General features: G+C 38.9%; 1 protein-coding gene across 4 annotated transcripts in view; it reads right to left on the bottom strand.

The window, feature by feature from the left end:
* Nucleotides 1-5,727: 5,727 nt before the first annotated feature.
* The window catches only part of spata6 (spermatogenesis associated 6), a 76,256-nt gene continuing 56,524 nt past the window's right edge, over nucleotides 5,728-25,459 (bottom strand). For 2 of the 4 annotated variants that reach the window (XM_059984264.1, XM_059984262.1), the window contains exons 11-13: nucleotides 9,141-9,240; nucleotides 7,580-7,665; nucleotides 5,728-6,638 (exon numbers count right to left, since the gene is read on the bottom strand). In XM_059984264.1, the coding sequence (XP_059840247.1) occupies nucleotides 6,479-6,638; nucleotides 7,580-7,665; nucleotides 9,141-9,240 (346 nt within the window). In that variant the 3' untranslated portion in view covers nucleotides 5,728-6,478. The remainder of the gene's footprint in view (nucleotides 6,639-7,579; nucleotides 7,666-9,140; nucleotides 9,241-25,459) is intronic. The other 2 variants (XM_059984263.1, XM_059984265.1) reach the window with 2 other exon arrangements.

Here is a 25,459-nt window from a genome sequence, read left to right as displayed (position 1 = left end):
GTCAGGACTAACTGAAAGGAAAGATAGTAAGAGATTTGAAAGTAGTGGGGGGAGGGGAAATGTGAAATGATAGGAGACCGGAGGGGGTGGGATAAAGCTAAGAGCTGGAAAGGTGATTGGCGAAGGTGATACAGAGCTGGAGAAGGGAAAGGATCATGGGATCGGAGGCCTCAGGAGAAAGAAGGGGGGGGGGAGCACCAGAGGGAGATGGAGATCAGGCAAACAACTAAATATGTCAGGGATGGGATAAGAAGGGGAGGAGGGGCATTAACGGAAGTTAGAGAAGTCAATTTTCGTGCCATCAAGTTGGAGGCTACCCAGCCGGTATATAAGTTGTTGTTCCTCCAACCTGAGTTTGGATTTATTTTGACAGCAGAGGAGGCCATGAATAGACATATCAGAATGGGAATGGGACGTGGAATTAAAATGTGTGGCCACTGGGAGATCCTGCTTTCTACGAGTGTAGGTGTTCAGCGAAACCGTCTCCCAGTCTGCGTTGGATCTCACCAATATATAAAAGGCTATACCAGAAGCACCGGACGCAGTATACCACACCAGCTGACTCACAGGAGAAGTGTTGCCTCACCTGGAAGGACCAAAATTTGAATGCTTAGGTAATGTTCATTAAACAATATATTTTCTGAATGTTCTCCATTTTCAACTAACAGCCCAGGAATTTCAAGAAAAAAAATTAACACACTTTTCTAGGTTGGGGACAATTAAGGATCTGACGAGACTCTTGAGAAAGAGTTCTCACCACTGCTATAATGTTACAGTATTATTGCAGTGCTGGAGCTTGTCTGGCACTTCAGCAGTGGAATAGTTGAGAATGCCTCATGTAGACAAGAGTGTCTTACAAATCAAATTAGCTGTGCCAGTGAATACTTTACATGCAGGACTTTGCTAAATGGTCTGGCCAGAGGGTGGAAAAAGAGACTGGAACAAATATTTCCTTCCTTAATGGGAGCAACTCTGGCTGTTATCGGTCTTCTGAGTTCTGAGGGGTACGACCACTTTTCACCATGGCAGACTGAAACATAGAAACATGGAAAATAGGTGCAGGAGTAGGCCATTCGGCCCTTTCAGCCTGCACCATCATTCAGTATGATCATGGCTGATCATCCAATTCAAAACCCTGTACCTGCCTTCTCTCCATACCCCCTGATCCCTTTAGTCACAAGGGCCATATCTAACTTTCTCTTAAATATAGCCAATGAACAGGCCTCAACTGTTTCCTGTGGCAGAGAGTTCCACAGATTCACCACTCTGTGTGAAGAAGTTTTTCCTCATCTCAGTCCTAAACAGCTTCCCCTTTATCCTTAAACTGTGACCCCTCGTTCTGGACTTCCCCAACATCAGAAACAATCTGCCTGCATCTAGCCTTTCCAATCCATTTAGAATTTTATACATTTCAATAAGATCCCCCCCTCAATCTTCTAAATTCCAGTGAGTATAAGCCTAGTCGATCCAGTCTTTCTTCATGTGGAAGTCCTGCCATCCCAGGAATCAATCTGGTGAATCTTCTTTGTACTCCTTCTATGGCAAGAATGTCTTTCCTCAGATTAGGGGACCAAAACTGCATACAATACTCTAGGTGCGGTCTCACTAAGGCCTTGTACAACTGCAGTAGAACCTCCCTGCTCCTGTACTCAAATCCTTTTGCTATGAATGCCAACATACCATTTGCCTTTTTCACCGTCTGCTGTACCTGCATGCCCACCTTCGATGACTAGTGTACGGTGACACCCAGGTCTCGTTGCACCTCCCCTTTTCCTAATCGGCCACCATTCAGATAATAATCTGTTTTCATGTTCTTGCAACCAAAGTGGATAACCTCACATTTATCCACATTAAATTGCATCTGCCATGAAGGTGTGAACACACAAACTTGAGAGCTGGAAATCTGCCAGGTACCCAAGGTCTCAATTCCAATTCCCTCCTCAAATGTACCCACTGAAATTTAGAAGAATGCAGGGGGATCTCATTGAAACCTACTGAATGTTGAAAGGACTAGATAGTGTGGATGTGGAGAGGATGTTCCTGTGGTGGGGGTATCCAATAATAGAGGACATAACCTTAAAATTGAGGGACGATGCTTTAGAACAGAGGTAAGGAAGAATTGTTTTAGCCACAGCATCTGTGGAATGCTCTGCCACAGACTGTGGTGGAGATCAAATCCATGCATATACTTAAGTTAGAAGTTGATCGTTTCCTGATCAATCAGGGTATCAAAGGACATGGCAAGAAGATGAGTGTATGGGGTTGAGTGGGATCTGGGATCAGCCATGATGGAATGGCAGAGCAGACGATGGGCTGAATGGCCTAATTCTGCTCCTATGCCTTATGGTCATAGTCTTATGGAGGTCAGGTTCATTGTGGTGATTCGCACACAACATCTGTTGATCGATACACATGAGCAATGAGAAAAGGAGAAAAGGAACATTAAAAAGCTATGTGGTCCAGGCCAAATCTGTGCAGAGAACTGAAACCAAAAGTAGAATGTTGGAAATGCCCAGCAGATCAGACAGTGCCTGTGAAGAGAGTCAAAATAAGTTAATATTTCAGATGAAATATTAAATTACTATAGAACTGGTCACTTCTGATACAGAGAAAGCAAATTATCTCAAATTGTTAAATTCAATATTGAGTCCTGAAGGTTCCAATGTGCCCCATAGAAGGATGAGGTTTTCAAACTTATATGGTTTCTTTCGAATAATGAGGATGCTACAGAGACTTACAAGGATGACTTACAATATGTAAGTCAGTGTGAGAGGGAGTCGAGTGGAAAACTACAGTAATTGATAACAGTGTCAGGGTTCAATATTGAATTCAGCTTATCCTGTTTGTACCATTGTAGACAACAAAATGCAAAAAATATTAATTTATGTGGAATGTCACAATTAGAGAGAATGTCTAAAATGCAGGCTCCAATAGGCATCATGGTCACCCAAACTAGCCAATACAAACCAGCCAATACTGTGGCTTCCAAAAAACCTCACTCATCACTCTGGACTCCACATGTGAACTGGAAAAATCTAGCACTCTGAATGTCTTGATAGCATATATCAAACAACAAAGAATTTAAAAAATGCAAAATGCACTGCGTGCTTGGAAAGGTCAACAATATGATATGATGACTCTGTTGCTCTGTCCATAGATGATGCCTGATCTTCTGAGTATTCCTAATATTTTGTTAAGTAATCCTTGTGGTTAAACCCACTCATTGGTAAAGCTTGCAAGACTCATTCATCCTGAGGCATTTGACATATTGACAGTTTCAGCCAAAAGGATGGATGCTTCTCCGGGGACTCACGCTGTCTCTGGTAACCTTGTTTCTCAGTCTGGAATGTGCAATTAAAACTGTTGCCACATGTTCAACAAGTGTTTGCTGAAGCATACCACAGGGCTCCTCAAGATGGGATCCATTGTCTGGATTGGTCAAAAGATGCTCTATACTGCACTCCAGAGAGGACTTCATTCTTTTTGACAACCTGCAGCATGCCATGCAACCTTGGTATGACAGCACAACAGTCGTGCTGCACAACAACTGGAGGAAGAAAAGCAGGATGAAGCAAGAGGAGGATCATGGCAAATGGCAAAGAAGAGAGATCCTTATCCATTTCACATCCAGGTCTGATATTCCTGAGGGCCACATATCAATAAATCAAAGCTCAAATCAAGACAGCTTATAATCAGGTAGAGCAAGACATTGCATTATTTTGACTTGGGATAATTACAGTGCAAGTTATAATTACATTAAACTAATGAACACCATGACCTTATTTCCCTGTGGCATTCATTTCATTTGTCCCTCATCAAGTATGGACCACACAGTTTTTATCCATGTGGTATAACTCTGACTCTCAACCAGATTTATTGGTTCTAGTGTCACAAGTCCTTGGGACATCAATTAAGACACTGATTGTTTTGCCCACCTCTTTCTATCAGTACTGAATTTCTGTTTTGATGACTTATTGTACCCCCTTGAGAATGCCCATCACTTACACAAAGAGTCTGTGTAATGGCGTGTCCATTCAAATATTTTTGATGCCACTGCTGTGACTGTTCCAAAAATTGAAAAAAAAAATCACATGATCAGTACACAATGAGCATAAACACATGCATACAGGAACTGCTTACTAGCAGCAGTGGGACAAACTGACCCACAAACCTTACATAGAAGAATTTTAGCAAACTTTACTGTATATGGTGTATTAGTCTTTTAGGTCTTTTTAACGAGTTCTCTACATTATGCAGTTTTGGATAAGTATCCACCTTTCCCCCTCAATGTAAACAAAACCATCTGCATAATAGGGCAAACACGAGGAAATCTGCAGATGCTAGTATAGGGCAGTTAGTCTGCACACATTATTATAAGTACTTTGGAGAAGTCAGTAGTGCAAAATTGGCCAAGAGATAAACTTCTGCTGTTGACTTCCTATTACTAACACATTTAAGACAGTTTAATGGTGACATTTTAAAATTGCTCCGACTGTATGAAGACAAGGCAATGCATTTCTGCTACATGTAGGCTCCATTATTATAGAAACAAACAAATAATTTGTAGTTTTCTATAGAAAAAACTCCTCCACAGTACGATGAGAAGCCATTCGCACTAATGTAAAATCAGGGTGCCTAAGACATGATGCAAACACTTAAAATCAGATGAGCTTTTTCATGCAAACCAATTATGAAAGGCATTAACATTAATTGTGCTAATTTGAATTTGCTAAATTGAAATCATAATTAAATTTGGTTAGTTATGATATTTACAGCTGACAAACATAAAAAGAGCAAATAAAATGAACAGACCATCAGCCAACATAATCCAAGTTCCTCTAAATGTAATCAGTTACTTAATTTTCTATCGTCCAAAACCTCTTAGCAAAACAAAATTAAAGTAGTATGAATATCTGAAATAAAAAATAGAAAATACTGGAAATGCTCAGGAGTTCGGGGAGCATCCAAGGTGACAGGAAGAATTAGTATTTTCAGTCAATTACCTTTATCTGAACAGGTCATGAAAGGTCAATTCTGTATCTCTTGCAAGAAATGCTGTTTGTTATTTTATTGCTAGCATTTTCCCTTTATTTATTTCATAAAAATACTTCACATTAAGGCATTAGTTCACAAACCAGTTACATGGTGGCATCATAAACATTCTATTCTCTATTTAAAACAGATCAGAATTCCTTTAATAGTTCTTTTTCCCCAAAGTCACAACAGAACATTGAGAAAATTCCTATCCAAGTCATTGTCAAATGATATTCATTATATTCAGGAGTCATTTATTAGACTGTAAATCATTCTTCCCACAATTAAAAATAGTATTTAGTAAAAAAAAATGATAATTTAAGATTCTAAATTAGCCATAATTTAAATGTTAATAACATCAAGAAATTATAACGACAGAATTGTGGCCAGTAGTGAATTAACACAGCTTGCTGGCGACAAAGAAGAAATCCCCGCAAAACAGATCTACTAATTTTGGTGCTGCAGAATATTCTTTTTCCAAATTTGTTTGCCATCAAATCTCAGCTAAAAGAGACCTTTGTCAACCAGCTGTTCAATCACAGAAAAGAATATTCATAGGCAATAAATCTGGAAGGAAAATTTGCACCATTTTAACTAATTCTCTAAATATTTTATGAATACTAAATGAAGACAAGAATAAACAAGATTATGGAATAAGATGAAATACGACAAACAAGCTTCATGAAAAATAAATTCTGTAAACGCCATTATATTTTGCAATATTTAGGTAAGGAAATTACAATCCACATACACAAAATGAGCATTCTGTAGGCCCAGTAAGTTTACCAATTAAGCCATATATAAACACTTAGATCTCTTATAATAATATATAGTTATTCAGTGAAAATAATGGTAAAGATACCTTTGCTACAACAACAACTACAAAACCAAAAATAACGCAAAACAAAATCCATAATTTGAAGCTGTTAATAATATGTAAATATATGTGAATTCTAAAATGATTTAAATATTAGTCCATAATGTTTAGTATATACAAAACTTAAGACCTTTTAAATACATTTACACTTCCTGGAAATCAATATTCCATCATTGCAGACCTCTGCCTTTTACTGACAGTCAATCTTTTACATAACATGGTTAATCAATGCAATGTGCCATACTGTTGAGTGAATTTTTTTTGATATCAGGCAGAGATTTTTTCCCCACCAGATTGTCTTTGATCTAAGTATTTATTTTGTTTTGTATATTTCAAGTATCTTATCAAATATCGGTTCTTCCAAACTCTTCAAGTAGTAAGTCACAATATATATTAATATTTTGGTGTAAAACCCAAGCATCATTAATTTTTGCTGCATACACAAAACAAACTAATAATACAAGCAATTATCAATTAACATTTATCAATTATAATGCTCACACACTGAATAAGAAAAAGCACCATTTCTGTCATGACCGGTCTGAAATATACTGGTCTATATAATCCTCATGTGTTTTCAGCAGCTTTCTTGTACATATTTCTATAGATCTTTTCCAGACTTTCTTCAAAAATTGCCCTGTGAGACTTTCCTTTATAAAGAGCAGCACGATTCGACCAATAATCACCATCACCCAGATGTACAGATGCATTATGCTGGAGTGCTGAACTGTTTGGACAGAAAGATTGATTATCTGATTGTGGATTCATAATTAATGCTCACAATTTATCAATTCTAAAGTTAATAAATACACTCCAGAAAAACATAACTTGTTACTATGTAGGGAAAATATTTTAAAGGAAAAATTGCAAGACCCATATATAATGTTTTCACAGTGGTTTCACTTTCAGCAACTGTAAGATTTGTCATAGGCTGCATATTTAATAAGTAACAGGGAATTCCTCAGGGTGAAAACAGAAGCCGTGCAATACTTAGGCCACTGAGGCCGTGAGGTAGTGAAAAAAGTCTTACGGCCATTCAGGGGAAAAAAAAACACATGCCAAGAAATTTCTTGGGAATTCTTCCAATTAGTCTTGTAATGTGGATTTCCAAAATCAAGACAGCTGACAGAACCTGGTTTTTCCACAGGGGGTTTAAGCCAGGTTATGAAATAAGTTGCTCCACCATCTTCCTAATGACTGAAGTTGTCTTTCTGATCCTGTGCATTCATGTATTATGAACCAAGAGAGTAATTTAAAACTCATTTCAGTATAATTAAAATTAAGATTAACCCTTAGAAAGCCCCTGAAAAAGGTGATATATAGAAATTAGTTGAGAGATTCAAACCTTTCTCAGGCAAATAAACAGGAACTAAATAAAAATGAAACTAGGAATACCACCAGAGCCATTTCCTCACTATCCATCAAAAATTTCCTGCCTTTGACTCTAATTAATTAATGGCAACCATTTTAAAATACACTTAAGTTTTAGTGGGTATCTAGATAATAAGGAAATGACTGATTTGAATAACTCCAGTTAAATATGTCAGCATTAATACCTAGCTAGTTAAAATAACTTTGCCCTCCCTGGAAACCATCTGAAGGGTTTCAATACACCAGAATTTGAAAATGAACTTACAAATAAACTGGAAATTTACAAGTCCGCTGTACCTGAGATGTTCTGTTGTATCATTCAGTGAATCAATAGATGAGACAGATCTTCTACCCGAAAGATAATCTGTGTCAGCTGTAGAATCCTCCAGCATGAAAACAGTGAGAAAAGAAGATAATCAACAGCAAATCAGCTTCACTGGTTTAGTCATAAAGAATTATCAATGCTCTTAGATAAGCAAATATACATGCTAAAGGTATAGCTAATTGGCCAAGTTCATTTTCCCCAGAGTAGAATCATTGACTCTAACCAGCTTATCAAATTTTATGTTATAAAAAAAATTCCAGTATTGCCAAAGAAGGAACATCAGAAAATTACAATGGTCAATACTCCCTACGTTTTGAACGTGCAATTTATGTATAGTTCGTACATATGAATGAGCATTTGAAGACTGCCGGGATGGATTTGCCAGCTGCTGCACTAACTGGAATTTTTCCACATAAAACCCAAAGAGAATACATTCTAGTTAACATATCGATCCCTATTTTACAAATCCTACCTAAAGACACACCATTCGGACAAGGAGCAGTATATTTCTCGAAACCATCAATAGCATTTAAAAATTCATTTGCAGTAAAATCTTTCAGAAGAATATGATTATTAGCCAGAGACAGGCTCAGGCTAGATTTTGTTATCATCAGCCCTATTTTTAAGACTGGCAAAATGAGATCTAAAATGCCTTTTCAGATTACCTACTCATTTGGGGAAACTCAGTGATGTAGATTCCGTCTGCTTTGTGGGAGCAAACTTGGTTGGTAGGTGCATTCCTAAGTTGTGAGCTGTCTGGGTTATGAACTGAACTCAGAAACTGCCATAACCTGGAGAACACCTATATCGCAGATGAATATTTCAAAAAGTAATCTTAAATATCAAGAAAATATAATATTGAAACTTCTCTTGAATCTATTCCAACTTAAAAAATAACTCCCTATCTTTTACAGCTTGTCCGAAACAAGCCTGTTATCATGTAACTTCCCAGAGGAGTTAGGGTAAGAGTTGGGGAAGAAATGATTAAACTTCCAGATGAGTGATGGAAGCAGGGAATAAATCCTGGAAAAGGAGATTGGTAAAAGAATGATGATCAGTGGTTGGAGTAGATATTGACTGTCATCATAGCAAGGAGAAAAAGAACAGAATGGAAGAGATCTTGTTGATCAAGGTAGTTCAGGTCTAACAGCAGCAACATTCAGAAAATTGACTGTTATAATTTTTTTATGTCAATATGGGCAGTCTTCTTGTCTGTTGCCCCACCCCCCCATGCCAAAATACCACTCAACATTGTCTTGATCAGAATTATCTATGCAGCATAGGAAGAAATGATAATACTAGAAATCTTGGGAGGAATCTGTCAGCCAAATGCTGTCAGATATCTGCAACATATTCTATTAAGACAGGTTTGAAAGTAGACTTGCCATCCATTTTGCCAATGATTGATGTGTGATATTCACAATCATTTAGTTTTCCACATTTAATCTATTCTTTTTTATGACCTTTGGATTGGCTATATGGTCTCCAGGTGTGGTTTTTTAAAACCTTGAGTCAAATTCTCGCACCACTTACAAATGTCAGCCTTTGCCTTGCACTGCTCGTCTTCAAAACATTCATTACTCGTTGATGGATCTCTTCCCATTTTGTTGGTGTAGAGGGCTCTGGATAAAATCTAAATTATAAAAAGAAAGATGGATGTCTTAAGTAACAAGAACAATCCTTACAAAACCACACTCTTGGAGGGCCTTGGTTAGGATGGCGGCCAAAGTTATTTAAAATCATCCAAATGCAAATTGGTGGTGTAAAGGAAAAGTTTTATTAAAATAAAAAGTAAATAGGATTTAAATTTAAATAAATTAAATACAGCATGTAACACCAGTTTATTTGTGAAATTACGCAAATTAACCTATATTACCCAAAATAATTTCTATTATTGTGCATAGTGCAATAGAAGAGAACTATTAAGAAAAATAACTTATGTATGCATTTTTTAGAAAAAAACTAGAAGCAAAACGTATCCATAACAACAGTGCAACATTATTGAGAGTGTTAGGTTCCAGGCTTCATAAAATGAATCAAAATTAATTATTCTTTATAAATAAAGTCTAGCAGCATATTCTGGCATAAGCATTAAAACTTCTGCATATTATCCAAAGCTGCCCTCATGGCAGTCTACTGCATTTGAAACAGCACACAACATCTAATATCTGTTTTAGTTTGGATACATCGCAGCTTTACTTTCTTACAGTCCTTACATGACAAATTAGTCCTCTTTATGAAAAAATTGTTTTTTGCCTTACTACGCCTATTGACCTTAAAATTATATCAATTTTGTCCAAGTTGCAAACCTTAATGAGAGTCCAGACAAAGAACAGCTTGCTAATACAAAATCAGTGTTATATCATATGAAAGTATTCAAAACACTATTCTTTCAACATCTGTAAGATAGGCACACACATGCCCATGGCAAACAACAGCAGTCTTTGAAGGATTTTTCAGTGTTTATTTTCAAATCACGAGTATAGGAAGGAAAACAACAGCCAGAATTCTCCCCACAGATAATTTTACACGATGAATATATGTGGATATTGAGTAAAGACAGACTCTGGTTTAACTCATCAGAGTTAAAATGCCAGAGAAAACACAGTCCAGGTTCCTTGTCAACTAGATTATGTTTGTGCAGAAAGGATTCTGCCATTCTGCCTGTCTTGCACTAAAGATGCAACTCCAAAATCCACAAAAAATGTGATCCCACTGATCCCACTTCCCTCCGGGAGAAGGTTCAGGAGCATGAAGATATGTACGGCCAGATTTGGGAACAGCTTCTTTCCAACTGTGATAAGACTGCTGAATGGATCCTGACCCGGTTCTGGGCCGTACCTTCCAAATATCCGGACCTGACTTGCACTACCTTACTTTCCCTTTTTTATTTTCTAATTATGCTTTATAATTTACATTTTTATTATATTTACTTCGATTTATACTTCAGGGAGCGCAAAGCGCAGAATCATATATCGCTGTGATGATTGTATGCTCTAGTATCAATTGTTTGGTGACAATAAAGTAAAGTAGCAAATGGTAGGCTTTTAAGAGTGTGATATCTAGAGTCAGGAGTAACATGTTTCTATAAGGGTGAAGGGTAAACCTGTCATGTTTAGGGAACCTTTGCTGATAAGATACTGAAGCTCTCTTCAAGGTAAAGGATGCATACATTGAGCTTAGGAGGTTGGGGACAAGTGAATACCTTGATGATTATGAAAAGATGAAGAATAATCTTAAGAGAGAAATGAGGAGGATAAAGAGAGGGCTTGAGATGGATTGGGCAGGTAAAATTAAGGAAAGTACCAAAAGGTTCTATAACGGTCCTAAAAGGGTAGCCAGGTTCAAAGAGAGATAAAGACTTGGCCAGAAGGAGCAACCTTAGCATTGCAGGACCGTTGAAAGCACGGACTGCAACATGTTCAGGGAGGTGGATACTGCCAATCTTATATTAACATCGATGAATATTTGAAATCTGTGACTGGTATATGGAGAAGTGCAGGGGATGTCATCGTAATTAAGTACATCTATGTGAAGGCTAATCAGAACCCATGGCTGACAGTAGAGGTCCGGGCACAGCTAAGAGATCGGGATGCTGCTTTCAAATCAGGGGAATAAGACAGCTCTCAGGTCAGCATGAGCTGTGCTTTCTTGTGCCATAAGGAAAGCAAAGCAGGATTATTCACAAAGAATATACAGCCATTTATCTAACACTAGAGACATGAGGCATATGTGACAGGGTACTCAGGCAGTAACACACTACAAGTCCACCCTGTACATCAACACAGTGATGCTTCTCTTCCTAGTAGGCTGGATGTCTTTTACATGCTGTTTGATGTACAGAATGATGTATGGGTGAGGAAAGTAAAGAGCAGGCACTCTGCCTGGCCACAACTGATGTGAGGAAGACCTTACCCAAGGTCAACTCACATAAAGTTGCAGGGCCTGATAAGATACCTGGTCAGGTGCTGAGGGACTGTGCAGTCCAGCTAAGAGGTTCTAACAGATATCTTCAACATCTATCTGGAACAGTATACCATCCTCTCAGGCTTCAAGGTGGCCGTCATCATCCCCGGTACCCAAGAAAAGTGACAGATACTTACCTCAATACCTGGAGTCAAGTGGTATTATAATGAAGTGCTTTAAGCAGCTGGTTATGGACTATATTAAAACCTATCTTCCTGCTACATTGGACCCTTTCCAGTTTGCTTATCACTCAGCAGACAATGCCATAGTCTCTGCCCTCCACCCTGTCCTGTCCCACCTGGATAATGGTGGCTCATATGCCAGGATATGGTTCACTGACTTCAGCTTGGCATTTAATACAATCATTCCTTAGAAGCTGGTGGGTAAACTGTCCTCGTTGGGGCTTACCACCTCTCCCTGTTACTGGATCCTGGACTTCTTGACAAAAAGGCCAGTCAGTCTGTGTTGGCAGAATCACTTCAGCCTGCTGCTGTTCACGCTGCTGATGCATGACTGCACTACAAGATCCAGTTCAAACAGAATCACCAAGCTTGACAATGGCACAACAGTGGCTGGCCTCATCAATGACAATGAGATAGCGTACAGAGAGGAGGTAGAGCAGCTGGTAGAATGGTGCAAGCACAACAACCTGAGCCTTAATGTGGACAAGACCAAAGAGATGATTGTGGACTTTAAGAAGGTGCAAGCTGACCACTCCTCACTGCAATCAACTCTTCAGTGGATTGAGTTAGGAGCATCAAGTTTCTGGGAATGCACATAATTGACAATCTCACCTCAACTCCACCTCTTTGGTCAAGAAAGCACATCCGCATCTCCACTTCCTGAGGAGACTGAGATGAGTGAAGCTTCCCCCTCCCATTCTGATCAATTTGTACAGAACACCATTGAGTTTATCCTGACTAGCTTCATCACTGTCTGGTACAGGAATTGCAAGGCATCTGAGCACAAGACCCTATCAAGCATTGCAAGGACTGTTGAGAGAGTCATCAGGGTCTCTCTTCCACCCAACAGAGATATTTATCCAGAGTGCTGCATAAGCTTGTCCTTAGCAATATCAGTGATCTTCCCCCCACCTCCCCATTTGTCCAACAATTTCTTTCACCCCTACCATCAGGTATGAGGACAAAAATTGTTAGGATGGGAAACAGTTTTTTCCCCCAGGCCATGAGACAACTGAGCTTCCAGCCACCAACTTCTACACAGTTAAAAAGCTATGGTTGTATCTGACTCCTCCATTTCCTCTGGCAGCAAGTTCCAGATATCAACCACTCCGTGTGTTAGAATGTTTCTCCTTAAATCCCCTGTAAAACTTCTTAGTAAACTTCTTAAGATAGTAAAAACTGCCCAGAGAATAACCGGAGTCTCCCTCACCCCTCTATTTGTGACACCTACCACGAGCATTGCAGAAAAAGGGCCTGATGCATTGTTGATGATCCCTACCCACCCAACCCCTCCAATCTCTTTGACCCACTGCCATCAGGGAGGAGGTACAGAAGCATCAGAACTAGGACTGCCAGACTATGTAATAGCTTCTTCCTTCAGGCTGTGAAACCAATGAATATTCTGGCATCACCGAGGTCTTGTCACTAGGACAGCGAGCTGTTTATTATATTGTTTACTGTTTACCTGTGCTGTGCAGTACATGCATTTTGAATTATATTTTATTCACTTATTTATGGTAATACTTTGGTTTATGTGCTGTGTATATGTTTTATAGGTGCATCATGATTCGGAGGAATGTTGTTTCGTTTGTCGTATGCAATACATATACACGGTCAGATGACAATAAACTTAGTCCAGTGATAGTGGAGCATACGGATTTTGGTCCTCCAGAAAGTGTCCACAGCAGGGGTGATTGATAAGTTTGTGGCCTAAGGTAGAAGGAGAAGCGTTACACAGCTCTCGTTACATACACATGCAGGTCAACTCTTTGAGTGATTATGCAGAAAGTTTGAAGTTAATAACTCATCGGAGTGATTGATAAATTCATGCCCCAAGGTAGAAGGAGATGAGTTATTAACTTCGAACTTTCTGCAAAGCTGCAGAGCCAGTCCGCTCTGATAAATTACACAAAATAAATAAACCAGTAACCAGAAACACACACAACCTGAACTGCAGAGTCCAACCACAAAACACATCAATTAATCCTTGCTTGGCACCATCCTCTAGCAGCAGCAAACTGGAGGGAGAGAAAGATCAGTGAAACGCAGGCACGTGGCACTGAACACCCGCTCATCCTTGCTGATTTCAATCATGCTCAATGCTCTAATCCGTGAGAAATGGAGTTGATCATTGGCTCCAGGCTTCTTGGCTTTCAGACTTCATACTCCACTCTAAACCCATCCAAACTTCATTGGAGACAGCACATCACCAGTTCATTCAATGAGTCCAAAAACATGTTGTCAATATGTGAATCACAGCTTCCAATTGCAGCAGAAGCATATTTGAAAGAAAAAGTAATAAAAGAAGATGTTTTGTGAACTGCCTGAAGGGCGACGTCTTTGGTCATGTTGTTCATTGACAACATTGGCATAGGTGAAGGTATGAGCAAAAAGTTGTTGACAGGGAAGAAGGTTATCATTGATTGCAGGAGGATCTTGATCAGTTAGGGAAGTGGTCCAAGGAGTGGCAAATGGATACATGTCAGGTGATGTACTTTGGTAAGTTAAACCAGCATAGGACTTGTCGTATGAATATAGGGCACTAGAGAGTGCAATGTTAAATTGTTGTTGAGGCCATACATGGAAAATACTATGTACACTTTTGGTCATCCATAAATAAGATGTGGTTAAACTGGAAAGGGTGCAGAAAACATTTAGAAGGATGTTGCCAAGACAAGAGAGCCTGAATTATAGGGTGAGGTCTGCCAAATTCTGTCTTTATTCCTTGGAGTATTCCAGAATGAGGGGTGATCTTAGAGGTTTATAAAGTCATGGGAGATGTAGGTAAGGTGCATGGTAGGAGTTTTTCCTCATAGCTGGGGAGACCAAAACTAAAGGGCATATATTTGGGGTGAGTGGGGTGAGCTTTAAAAAGGATCTGAGGAGAAACTTCCATGCAGAGGGTGTTGAATATATTCAATGAGCTGCCGGAGGAAATGTTTCAGGCACATACTATAGTATCATTTAAGCACATGGATAGGTACATGCAGAGTACTGACACAGGGGTATGGGTTGAACATGGGTAATTGAGATTAGTTAGGTAGCTACTGTGGGCAGCATAGATTAATTGGGCTGAAGGGCCCGCATCCATGATCAATGGCAGTGTTATACTGTATACACTAAAATTGTACTTCTTTAGGAAAAAAGATGAACATTAAAGGGAGACTGAGAAAGCAAGAAGCTGAGGGCTGTTATAGAGCTATACAAAATCATGAGGGCATAGATGGTCATTGTCTTTTTCCTAGGGCAGGGGAAACTAGCAGGCATAAGTTTCAGGTGAGCGGGGCAAGATTAGAAGGGTATCTTTTCAATCTACGAAGAGGATGATGGGTTAAAAGAAATGAGTTGCTAAGGGAGAAATAGAAGTAGGTACAATTTACAATATTTAAGGCATTCAGATGAATACATGGATAGCAAAGGTTTACAGAATTAAAGGCAAATACAGGCAAACAGAATTAGATCAGACAGGCAACATGGTCAGCCTATTTCAAGCTATGCAACTCTTAGCTATTCTGACAGTACATGTGATCAACTTTACTGATGGAAAGATCCCAATTACAGCAGTTAACTAATCTACATACAGTAATGAAATCGGGGGAAAATGTAAATTATGCATTAATTACTTTTGTTCATTAATTATGTACCTTAATAATATGCTTTAAAATCAGAAAAGTAATTGTTAAGACTATTGTTGACAGCAAACTGCAGACTGTCACACACTGTAAGGTTCTACATGAGGACAGTGATGGCTGCAATCAGGGGAGTTCTTCTTACATAACATGCCAACGTGAAATGACAAGGACTGCCATTATCCAGTGCTAAGCTGCTGGCTTATAGATGCCTTTGGCTCGAATTCTTGCTGATGAGGCATTTGAGGAGATTAGGAATGTGAAGGAAGTCAGAACTGGAGGGATACAGAGCTTTGAAGACTGCAGGACTAATGGAAGTTGGACATTAAAAAATATCCATAGACAAAAATAAGCACAATAAGGATTAAATTTCATCACTGGATAATACAAGAGGAAATAATTTTGCATTGGGCTTTTTAAACACAAAAAAAAACTGCAAACAAACCCATAATCAAACTGCAAACAAACCCATAATGAATAAAGTATCTATCTATCTATCATAATCTTTCTAATTGTCCAACAGCCTTAATTGCAACACATCTTGATATGTGATTTATTTTTCTTTTATTTTTAAAATGAAATTGTTATCTAAAGATCAGAGTTTGCCAAAAATATTGAAAGAAAACAATTGGTACTTGTCAATATCATTTATGAGTTACAGGCAGTCAAGAGCATTATTGCCAAATCAGAGAGGAGTCAATTCTGCCCCTGGCCAAGATGACATTGAAAAATTGCCCAGGTACAGTGTGAGAAAAGTATTCACCCACTTGGAAGTTTTTATGTTTTATTGTTTTATTACATTGAATCACAGTGGATTTAATCTGACTTTTTTTTGACAATAATCTTTCATTGAAAAAGACTCTTTCATGTCAAAGCACATCTCTACATAGTGATCTAAAATAATTATAAATATAAAATGCAAAATAATTCATTACATAAGTATTTATTCCTTTAATATGACACACCAAATCATCATTGGTGCAGCCAATTGGCTTTAGAAGTCACATAATTAATTAAATGGAGGTCACCTGTGTGCAGGTAAGGTGTTTTAATTGATGGATTGTAGTAAAAATACTCCTGTATCTGGAAGATCCAACTGCTGGGAAGTCGGTATCCTGGCAAAAACTACATCATTAAGATAAGAAAACACTCCAAAGAACTCCATGGAAAGGTTGTTGCAAAGTACAAGTCTGGAGATGGATACAAGAAAATTTCGGAGTCACTGAATATCCCTCAGAGTACAGTGAAGTCAATCATCAAAACAATGGAAAGAATATGGCACAACTGTAAATCTGCCTAGAGTAGGCCATCCTTAAAAACTGAGTGACCACGAAAGAAGAAGACTAGAGAGGGGAGGCCACCAACAGACCTATGAGAACTCTGGAGGAGTTACAAGCTTCAGTGGCTGAGATGGGAGAGACTGCAGATGCAACAACAGTTGCCCAGGTGCTTCACCAGTCAAAGCTTTACAGGAGAGTGGCAAAGAGAAAGCCACTGTTGAAAAAAAATCACACATGAGATCTCAGCTAGAGTTTGCCAGAAGGCATGTAGGAAACTTTGAAGTCAGCTGGAAGGAGGTTCATGGTCAGTTGATACCAAAATTGAGCCTCTTGGCCATCAGACTAAACACTACGTTTGGCATAAACCAAACACTGCATATCATCAAAAACACATCATTCCTACCGTGAAGCATGGTAACGGCTCCATCATGCTGTGGGGATGCTTCAGTGCAGCAGGTCCTGGAAGAGTAAAATAAATGCAGCAAAATACAGGGAAATCCTGGAGGAAAACCTGATGCAGTCTGCAAGAGACCTGTGACTTGAGAGAAGATTTGCTTTCCGGCAAGACAATGACATCAAGTACAAAGCCAAAGCTACAAAGGAATAGCTTAAAAACAGCCGATTGAGAATTTCTGGCTGGACTTGAAAAGGGATGTTCATTCATGATCCTCATGCAATCCGACAGAGTTTGAGCAGTTTTGTAAAGAACGGGGAAAAATTTCAGTGTCCAGATGTGCAAAGCTGATAGAGACCTATCCACACAGACTCATGGCTATAAATGCTGCCAAAGGTGCATCTACTAAATACTGGGTTGAATGGGATGAGTACTTGTACATCCAATTATTTTGTGTTTTATGTGGCACAAAATAGTCTATTTCTGTTGATCAGTGTCAAAAAAGGCCAAATTAACTGTGATTCAATGTTGTAAGACACATGAATTAAAAAAAAATATTTTAGACTTAGCCAGTGAAAGCATCAACTGTTGGTCATTGCCTTTGTCACACAGTCAAAGTTCTGGCTAATATACCAATAATATTTGTAAAATAATATTCTCCACAATATTTGTTTAATTGTGCACTACAGAAAATCCCCTAATAAATTTGGAATAAAAAGTCAAACATGTACTGACAAAATTGTACCAAAATGTTTTAATAATTCACAATATTTTATATCTATGATAATACAATAGTTTGGATAATCAAATTCTCATCAATGTTTCTCTTCAGCTAGGCATGATACTTAATATTTTGTCCTTATCCTCAGTTTTGGTTAAGAGCTATTTTCTTTGAAAATAATAAAGAAATTTTTCTCACATCTACTTGAATGCACTTGGTTGGTTGTAAACATCTCTCATTTAGTATCCCAAAGGATGCATTGTCAGGGTGATGTAATGGAATCTCAACTATTACTAAGTAAAAGCCCCAGCTGGAAATTAAGCATTAATGATTAGATCTTGGTAACACTTCCCATATCTAAGAGTTAATTAGACTAACATAGAAGAACCAATATTGAAGGCAGGTGTTAATTGTGTCTATGAAAACAAAAAGCTTCTGTAAATTCAGTCAAAAGTACTTTGTTTGAATCTGAAGCATGCAATTCTCTATTGTATTAGGGGCTTCCCACGTCCCATTATCTCTACAATACATATAGCCAACCCTCCACAAACAAGAGGAGAATTAGCTGAGGCTCTGACCATTTTCCAAAACTGCTGGAACCTGTTAACTTGGGACTATGATTTAATATCATAGAAAAGGATAGAATGAGTAGAAAGGCAGTCAGACTGGTGAATGGATTATTTAATAATGACTGAGGAACTCCATAGTTTATAAATGTTCTGGGATCTTTCTTAATCTTACCCAGTAGTGCTTTTACTTATAATTACTTTCAATCCTAATTAATTTTTGCCAAGCATGTCCTAACACATTCAATGCTCTTGCAGGACTTTTTATTTTTTCCCATTTTAGTTTAGTAGAGAACAGAACCGAATCCAATGAAATGGGAGGCAAAGTGCTTTGAACAAGGCAATCAACTATGCAAGAAATTGTTCAAGAACGAAGGGTGATTAGGCACATCCCCAGAGACTCCTGGAAACCAGCAGTTAATTAAGGTGGCTAAGGAGGTATTCTTAATATTTTTAGTTTTCTTATATAGAATTCTTGATATTCCTTACAATCTTTTCCCCTCTTGGTAACTAATATCCATGACAAACCCAAAGCTATTTTGTCAGCTTTCTACAACCAACCATGTATCTCTTTATTTGGCCAAGCTGTCCTGAATGTGGTTTCTCCGCAACATGACAGGGCTCTCCACCAAGTCTGTCCTATTTCTCATATTTTTGCCCTCAACTTTTTTTCTTTCTCATACAAAGAGAGCATGATTCAGCTTCTCACGAGGAAATCTGCAGATACTGGAAATTCAAACAACAACACACACAAAATGCTGGTGGAACACAGCAGGCCAGGCAGCATCTATAGGGAGAAGTGTTGTCGACGTTTTGGGCCGAGACCCTTCGTCAGGACTAACTGAAAGGAAAGATAGTAAGAGATTTGAAAGTAGTGGGGGGGAAGGGAAAATGCAAAACAATAGGAGAAGACCAGCGGGGTTGGGATGAAGCTAAGAGCTGGAAAGGTGATTGGCGAAAGTGATACAGATCTGGAGAAGGGAAAGGATCATGGGACGGGAGACCTCAGGAGAAAGAAAGGGGAGGGAGCACCACCAGAGGGAGATGGAGAACAGACAAACAACTAAATATGTCAGGGATGGGGTAAGAAAGGGAGGAGGGATATTTACAGAAGTTAGAGAAGTCAATGTTCATGCTATCAGGTTGGAGGCTACCCAGCTGGTATATAAGGTGTTGTTCCTCCAACCTGAGTTTGGATTCATTTTGACAACTTGTTCCGTTAACTTGTTCCGCCACCTCCAACAGGATCCCACTACCAAACACATTTTTCCCTCCCCCCACTTACTGCTTTTCACAGGGATCATTCCCTACGCGACTCCCTTGTCCACTTGTCCCCCCCATCCCTTCCCACCGATCTCCCTCCTGGCACTTATCCTTGTAAACAGAACAAGTGCTACACCTGCCCTTACACTTCCTCCCTCACCACCATTCAGGGCCCCAGACAGTCCTTCCAGGTCAGGCAACACTTCACCTGTGAGTCGGCTGGTGTGGTATACTGCGTCCAGTGCTCCCAGTGTGGCCTTTTATATATTGGTGAGACCTGACGCAGACTGGGAGACCGTTTCGCGGAACACTTACACTCGGTCCGCCAGAAAAAGCAGGATCTCCCAGTGGCCACACATTTTAATTCCACGTCCCATTCCCATTCTGATATGTCTATCCATGGCCTCCTCTATTGTCAAAATGAATCCAAACTCAGGTTGGAGGAACAACACCTTATATACCAGCTGGGTAGCCTCCAACCTGATGGCATGAACATTGACTTCTCTAACTTCCGTTAATGCCCCTCCTCCCCTGACATATTTAGTTGTTTGTCTGTTCTCCTTCTCCCTCCAGTGCTTCCCCCCCTCCTTTCTTTCTCCTGAGGTCTCCCGTCCCATGATCCTTTCCCTTCTCCGGCTCTGTATCACTTTCGCCAAACACCTTTCCAGCTCTTAGCTTCATCCCAACCCCGCTGGTCTTCTCCTATCGTTTTGCATTTCCCCCTCCCCCCACTACTTTCAAATCTCTTACTATCTTTTCTTTCGGTTAGTCCTGACGAAGGGTCTCGGCCCAAAACGTCGACAGCGCTTCTCCCTGTAGATGCTGCCTGGCCTGCTGTGTTCCACCAGCATTTTGTGTGGATGATTCAGCTTCTTCTCACTTTCCACTCTACCAGCTCATATTCAACATATCACCCTCCTGATTGCCATCATCTCCAAAAATAATACCACCAGACAGTTCTTCCCTTCTGCAACATTGTAAACATACTGTTCCCCCTACAACCCACTGGTTTACCCTACCACTGCTATTAGGCCTCCTTCTCTCACGCAGTCATAGGAGATTGGAACTGCATTTTTACCTCCTTTCTTTCCATCATCCAGGGATCCAAACACTCCATCCATATGGACTTCTTCCAATTTTGTATACTGCATTCAATATTCACAATGTGATTTCCTCCACATTGGAGAAACCAAACACAGATTGAGTAACTAGAGACACAAAAGACTGCAGATGCTTGACAGATTGTGTGACTACTTTGGTGAGTACCTCTGTTCAGTTTGCAACGGTGATTCTTAGCTTCCAGTGCCTGTCACTTCAATTCTCCATCTCAATCCAAATTTGTGCTTTTGGCCTCTTACACAGCTTGAGAAAAAGCATATCACCTTCCTGAATGGAACATTTCAGTTGCTAGGACTCAACACTAAATTCAATAAATTCAGATGATCAGTCTTTCCATTTTGTATCAGTTAAATATTTTTATAAAAAACTACCAGTTTGTTATGTAAACACTACGCTTTGCTTTTCAGAATCATGGCCTGACATGCTGAGCATTTACAAAATCCTCTGTTATTACAGGCTTTTAGTAAATTCATATTCTGTACCTTACAGTACTGGCAGTGCTTTCTCTGTCTCCTCTGTCCTCAATAATCTCAACTCATCGAAACAAACTATTTGCCCTTGACAAAGGCATTACCACATCGAAACAGGAATCCACCTCTTTGGGTCTTCAATGGGTCATAGGCTTTTCTTATTGGTGGAGACAGTGATCATGCAAATATGCATCAAACAACAATTAGGCCAAACCTATACAGTTGCTCTTTAATTTCTCACTGCGTCGCTCACCATTTGAAAAGAAGGATATAATGCATAAAAGAGGAGGTAGGGTAGATTTGAGGATCTTGTCACAGCTGGAGAAGACTAGTTATGAGGAGAGAATGTTTTCCTGAAAAAGACAACCAAAGTGAATTTTAATTAAGGTGTAAAAATTAAGGGCACCCTACACAGGGTAAGTGTGAGAGGAGTTATAGAATTAAAATAATTGTTAGAAAAATTAGAGGCATTGACAATTTTTTCCTCAACCAGGTAATGTGTCAACATGAAAATGTAGCAATGCCAGAAACCAGCATTATTCAGAATATCTTAACCGATGGACCTAAGGAAATGCGATACACCTAAAGCTATCCTTTTGGTCAATGATTTTTCTGGGAACCTATCAGTAATAGAATTTAATTTTATTCAATTGAGATAAAATAATTCTGCTGTTTGCCATTCCTATCCACTAGTCTGTGCTATTGTACAGATCAAATATGCTGAAAATGTTACATTGAGTAAAACTTTTTTTACTTGCAAGTTGATATTTTAGATTTTCTGAATACTTGACCAGCCCAGGAGTATCCAGAGCATTGTCGTTGAGTACCGTAGGAAAAAAATAGAATGATATGTTTGCAATATTAGGTGAAGGGGACTTCTTGTGCAATGGTATCAGGTTCTGACACCAAGTCCTTCCTGCCGTGAAAGAGAATTCACAAGATATTCTATTCACCTCCTCCCTTACCTCCTTACCTCCATTCAGGACCCAAAACAGTATTCCAGGTGAGGCAACACTTCACCTGCAGATCTGCTGGGATTGTCTATTGTAGCCGGTGCTCCTGATGCTGACTCCTCCACATTAGTGAGACCCTAAGCAAACTGGGGGACTGCTTTTTCAAGCACCTCCGCTCCAACTACCAAAAGCGGAATTTCCTGGTGGATGGCCAACCATTTTAATTTCTATCCCAATTCCTGTTCTGATACATCAGTTCATGGCCTCCTCTTTTGCCACAATGAGGCCACTCTCAGAGTGGAAGAGCAGCACCTCATATTCTGTCTAGGTAGCCTCCAACCTGATGACATGAACATCGCTTTTTCCTTCTGGTAATATTTTTTCCCTTTTTTTTAACTCCCCCCCCCCCCCATCCCTCTTCTTCTGTATCCCACTTTGGCCTCCTACCTCTTCTCCTCACCTGCCTATGATCTTCAGCTGTTGTTCCTCCTTCTTCTCTTACTCCCATGGTCCACACCCCTCTCAAATCAGATTCCTCCTTCTCCAGCATTTTACCTTCACCACTCAATTGGCTTCACCTATCACCTTCTATTTAGTCCTCTTTCCCTTCCCCCTACCTTTTTATTCTGGCATCTTCCCCTTCCTTTCCAGTCTTGAAGAAGGGTTTTGGCAAGGAATGTCAAAATTCATATCCATAAATGCTGCCTGACCTGCTGAGTTCCTCCAGCATTTTATGTGTTGCTCTGGATTTGCAGCATCTGCAGAATCTCTTGTGTTTACAAAATATTGCTGTCAGCTATCTGGAGAGTTTAACATTGCAAATGTTCAACATTCATAGATTAGGTCAAGTTCAAAGCTGAAGAACAGATGAAATGGATGAAAGGAAAGTAAAGCCACAAATAAAGAATTAGTTGAAAGACATCATAAAAATAAAAATATCTTCAATCTCTGTTTCTTAATGTAGAAACATCATAAAAATAGAGTACTAATTAGAGATGACACTAGTCCGCATAATGGCACTAAGACAGGAATATTAATTATTTATTTAACTTATGCTTCAATTGAAATAACATGTACATTTAAGCAGTCAATTCCTTTTTATTAGAGTCACAGAGTCGCACAGCAGACAGCACAGAAACAAACCCTTTGGTCCAATTTGTCCATGCTGATATCATGGTGAATTTTGCACAACATGCAAAGGCAATGAAACCACAACCGTCAGAACCTTGAAACTAGGTTATGTAAACACAAATTTTAATGAAAAGTAAGAGAAAAACTAACTGGAAATTAGGAACACTATACAAACTGCTCAAAATCCATGGTTATGTTCTGGATCCTTTGACTAGATTCAGCCTCTGCACAGAGGATCACAAGTGTCCAATGCATGCCTGGTTGCCTCTTCCAAAATCTTTATCTTACATTAATGGCCCACTAATACATATTGATGCAGGCTATTTCACCAAGAGTTAATGGTAACCTGTTTTCCGGCACTGCAAACACAACTGATGTAGGGTCCCTATCATGGGAAGCACATACACAATTCTCCTCTGGGGCCTTTCACCCTAATCACTGCAGCAAAACCCACTACCTACAAACCTGACAGATCCCCAACCCACCAAAGATCGTTGTCAGCACTCATACAAGCATTTCCTAAATACAGTATCTTTCCTCAAATACCACTCTGGATCCACCAACTGCATTCTCAGGACTACCACTGCAACCAATTGATCCTTGGTCCTATGCCTCTATCCATCAGATCGGCCTGATATAATTTCTAATCACTTTCATCAACCCCCATGTTTGTCTCCTCAAAAATCTCCAATTTCTTAAACCCATATTCACTTGAGTAATGACAGCATGTACACCATTGATTGCACAATACCTGTTTTGAAATACACAATGCTTTTTAGCTGTACCAGCACCAGACAATTTCTAGTCATAGGATTTTAGATTACTGTAAAGATTGCTACAAGATAAATACACAATTTTCTCAATTTACCAAAATGCCGGGAACTCTGCAAAGCATAATGTTTTTAAGCATTCTTCAATAACCTCCTTCTAAAAATCTTTTCAGGCTCTTCTCAGGCTTCTTACAGGTAACTGAAGAGAGTAATCAAATAAAATGTCTATTGTAATTTATTCTTAAAAATACTGTTATAAGCTAACAAAAAAAAGATACAAATGCATAAACATTTGCAAACTTTTTCACTGTACCTTCATGCCACAATAATAAAGCAATTTGCCTAACTGTCAGGAACTAATAATCAAGCACTATTTGATTCATATCACATTTCATCTACCTTTGAATTATGCATCCACTTAGAATTTGTAACCACAGGCTGCTCATCCAACAAATGTAAACAAGAGGCTGTTCAGATATCTGTGGCTGCATTTGCTCTTGGTGCTCCAAAATCTTCTAAATTATAGTATTCTGTAATTCATTTTATGTACAAATCTATATAATAATTTGAATATAAAACCTATCCAATACCCAAAATAGATATTCCCAATAAATACGGTGAACTACAAAAATACTGCAATGTCTTACTATACTTTTAGCATTTACTAAGTATTTATAATAACTTACTGTTCTTGATCCTTAATTATCAGAGCCCTTATTCATCTAATTTTCTATGGAAATAATAAATCTGATATTACAATTAATGATATCTGTTGGCTCCCAGCTGCAGAAGTATCTGTACAGCATTAAACTAATGATTTGCACATGTTCCAGTTCCTCATCCGAGTGTTGGGAGTCATGAGGAACATGGCCTGGATTTTGTTTGATGTCTCTTATAATGGCTAAGTTAAATATGAATACAATGCCTGATTAGAGAAACTGGATTGAAATGTCAGCAGATGATAATACATTGCAAAAACTCAAGATTTCTGTAAAAACAAGTGAAATTATTCCAAGTCACAATGTTCAAAATTCAACCTTGGTCTTTGGTTCATGGTAGAATTCCTTTTTTACTCTTTGTCCTTCTTCAATACAGAAGTTTGGCAGATGGAATTCAAATGTTAGGAGTCAATTCATATCAACAACTACTCAAGTTCTGCATTAAATTGTACTTTTATTCATGGAAGTCATTAGAAGAGATAGCTTTGCATTGTAGGAGAGATCTTCAATGCAGATTATAAAGAGGCAGAGAAAGATTTAAGATTAACTTTTATTTGTCACATGTACATTATGATAGAGACACGTACAGTGAAATGCATCATTTGTGTCAATGACCAAGACAGTCTGACTATTTGCTGGGGGCAAACCACAAGTGTTGCCATGCTTCCAGTGCCAACAGCGCATGCCAA

The sequence above is a fragment of the Hypanus sabinus genome, chromosome 11, assembly GCF_030144855.1.
Source record: "Hypanus sabinus isolate sHypSab1 chromosome 11, sHypSab1.hap1, whole genome shotgun sequence".
NCBI lineage: Eukaryota > Metazoa > Chordata > Chondrichthyes > Myliobatiformes > Dasyatidae > Hypanus > Hypanus sabinus.
The sequence above is the reverse complement of the archived record's forward strand: the minus strand, read 5'-3'. Positions and strand labels throughout refer to the sequence as shown.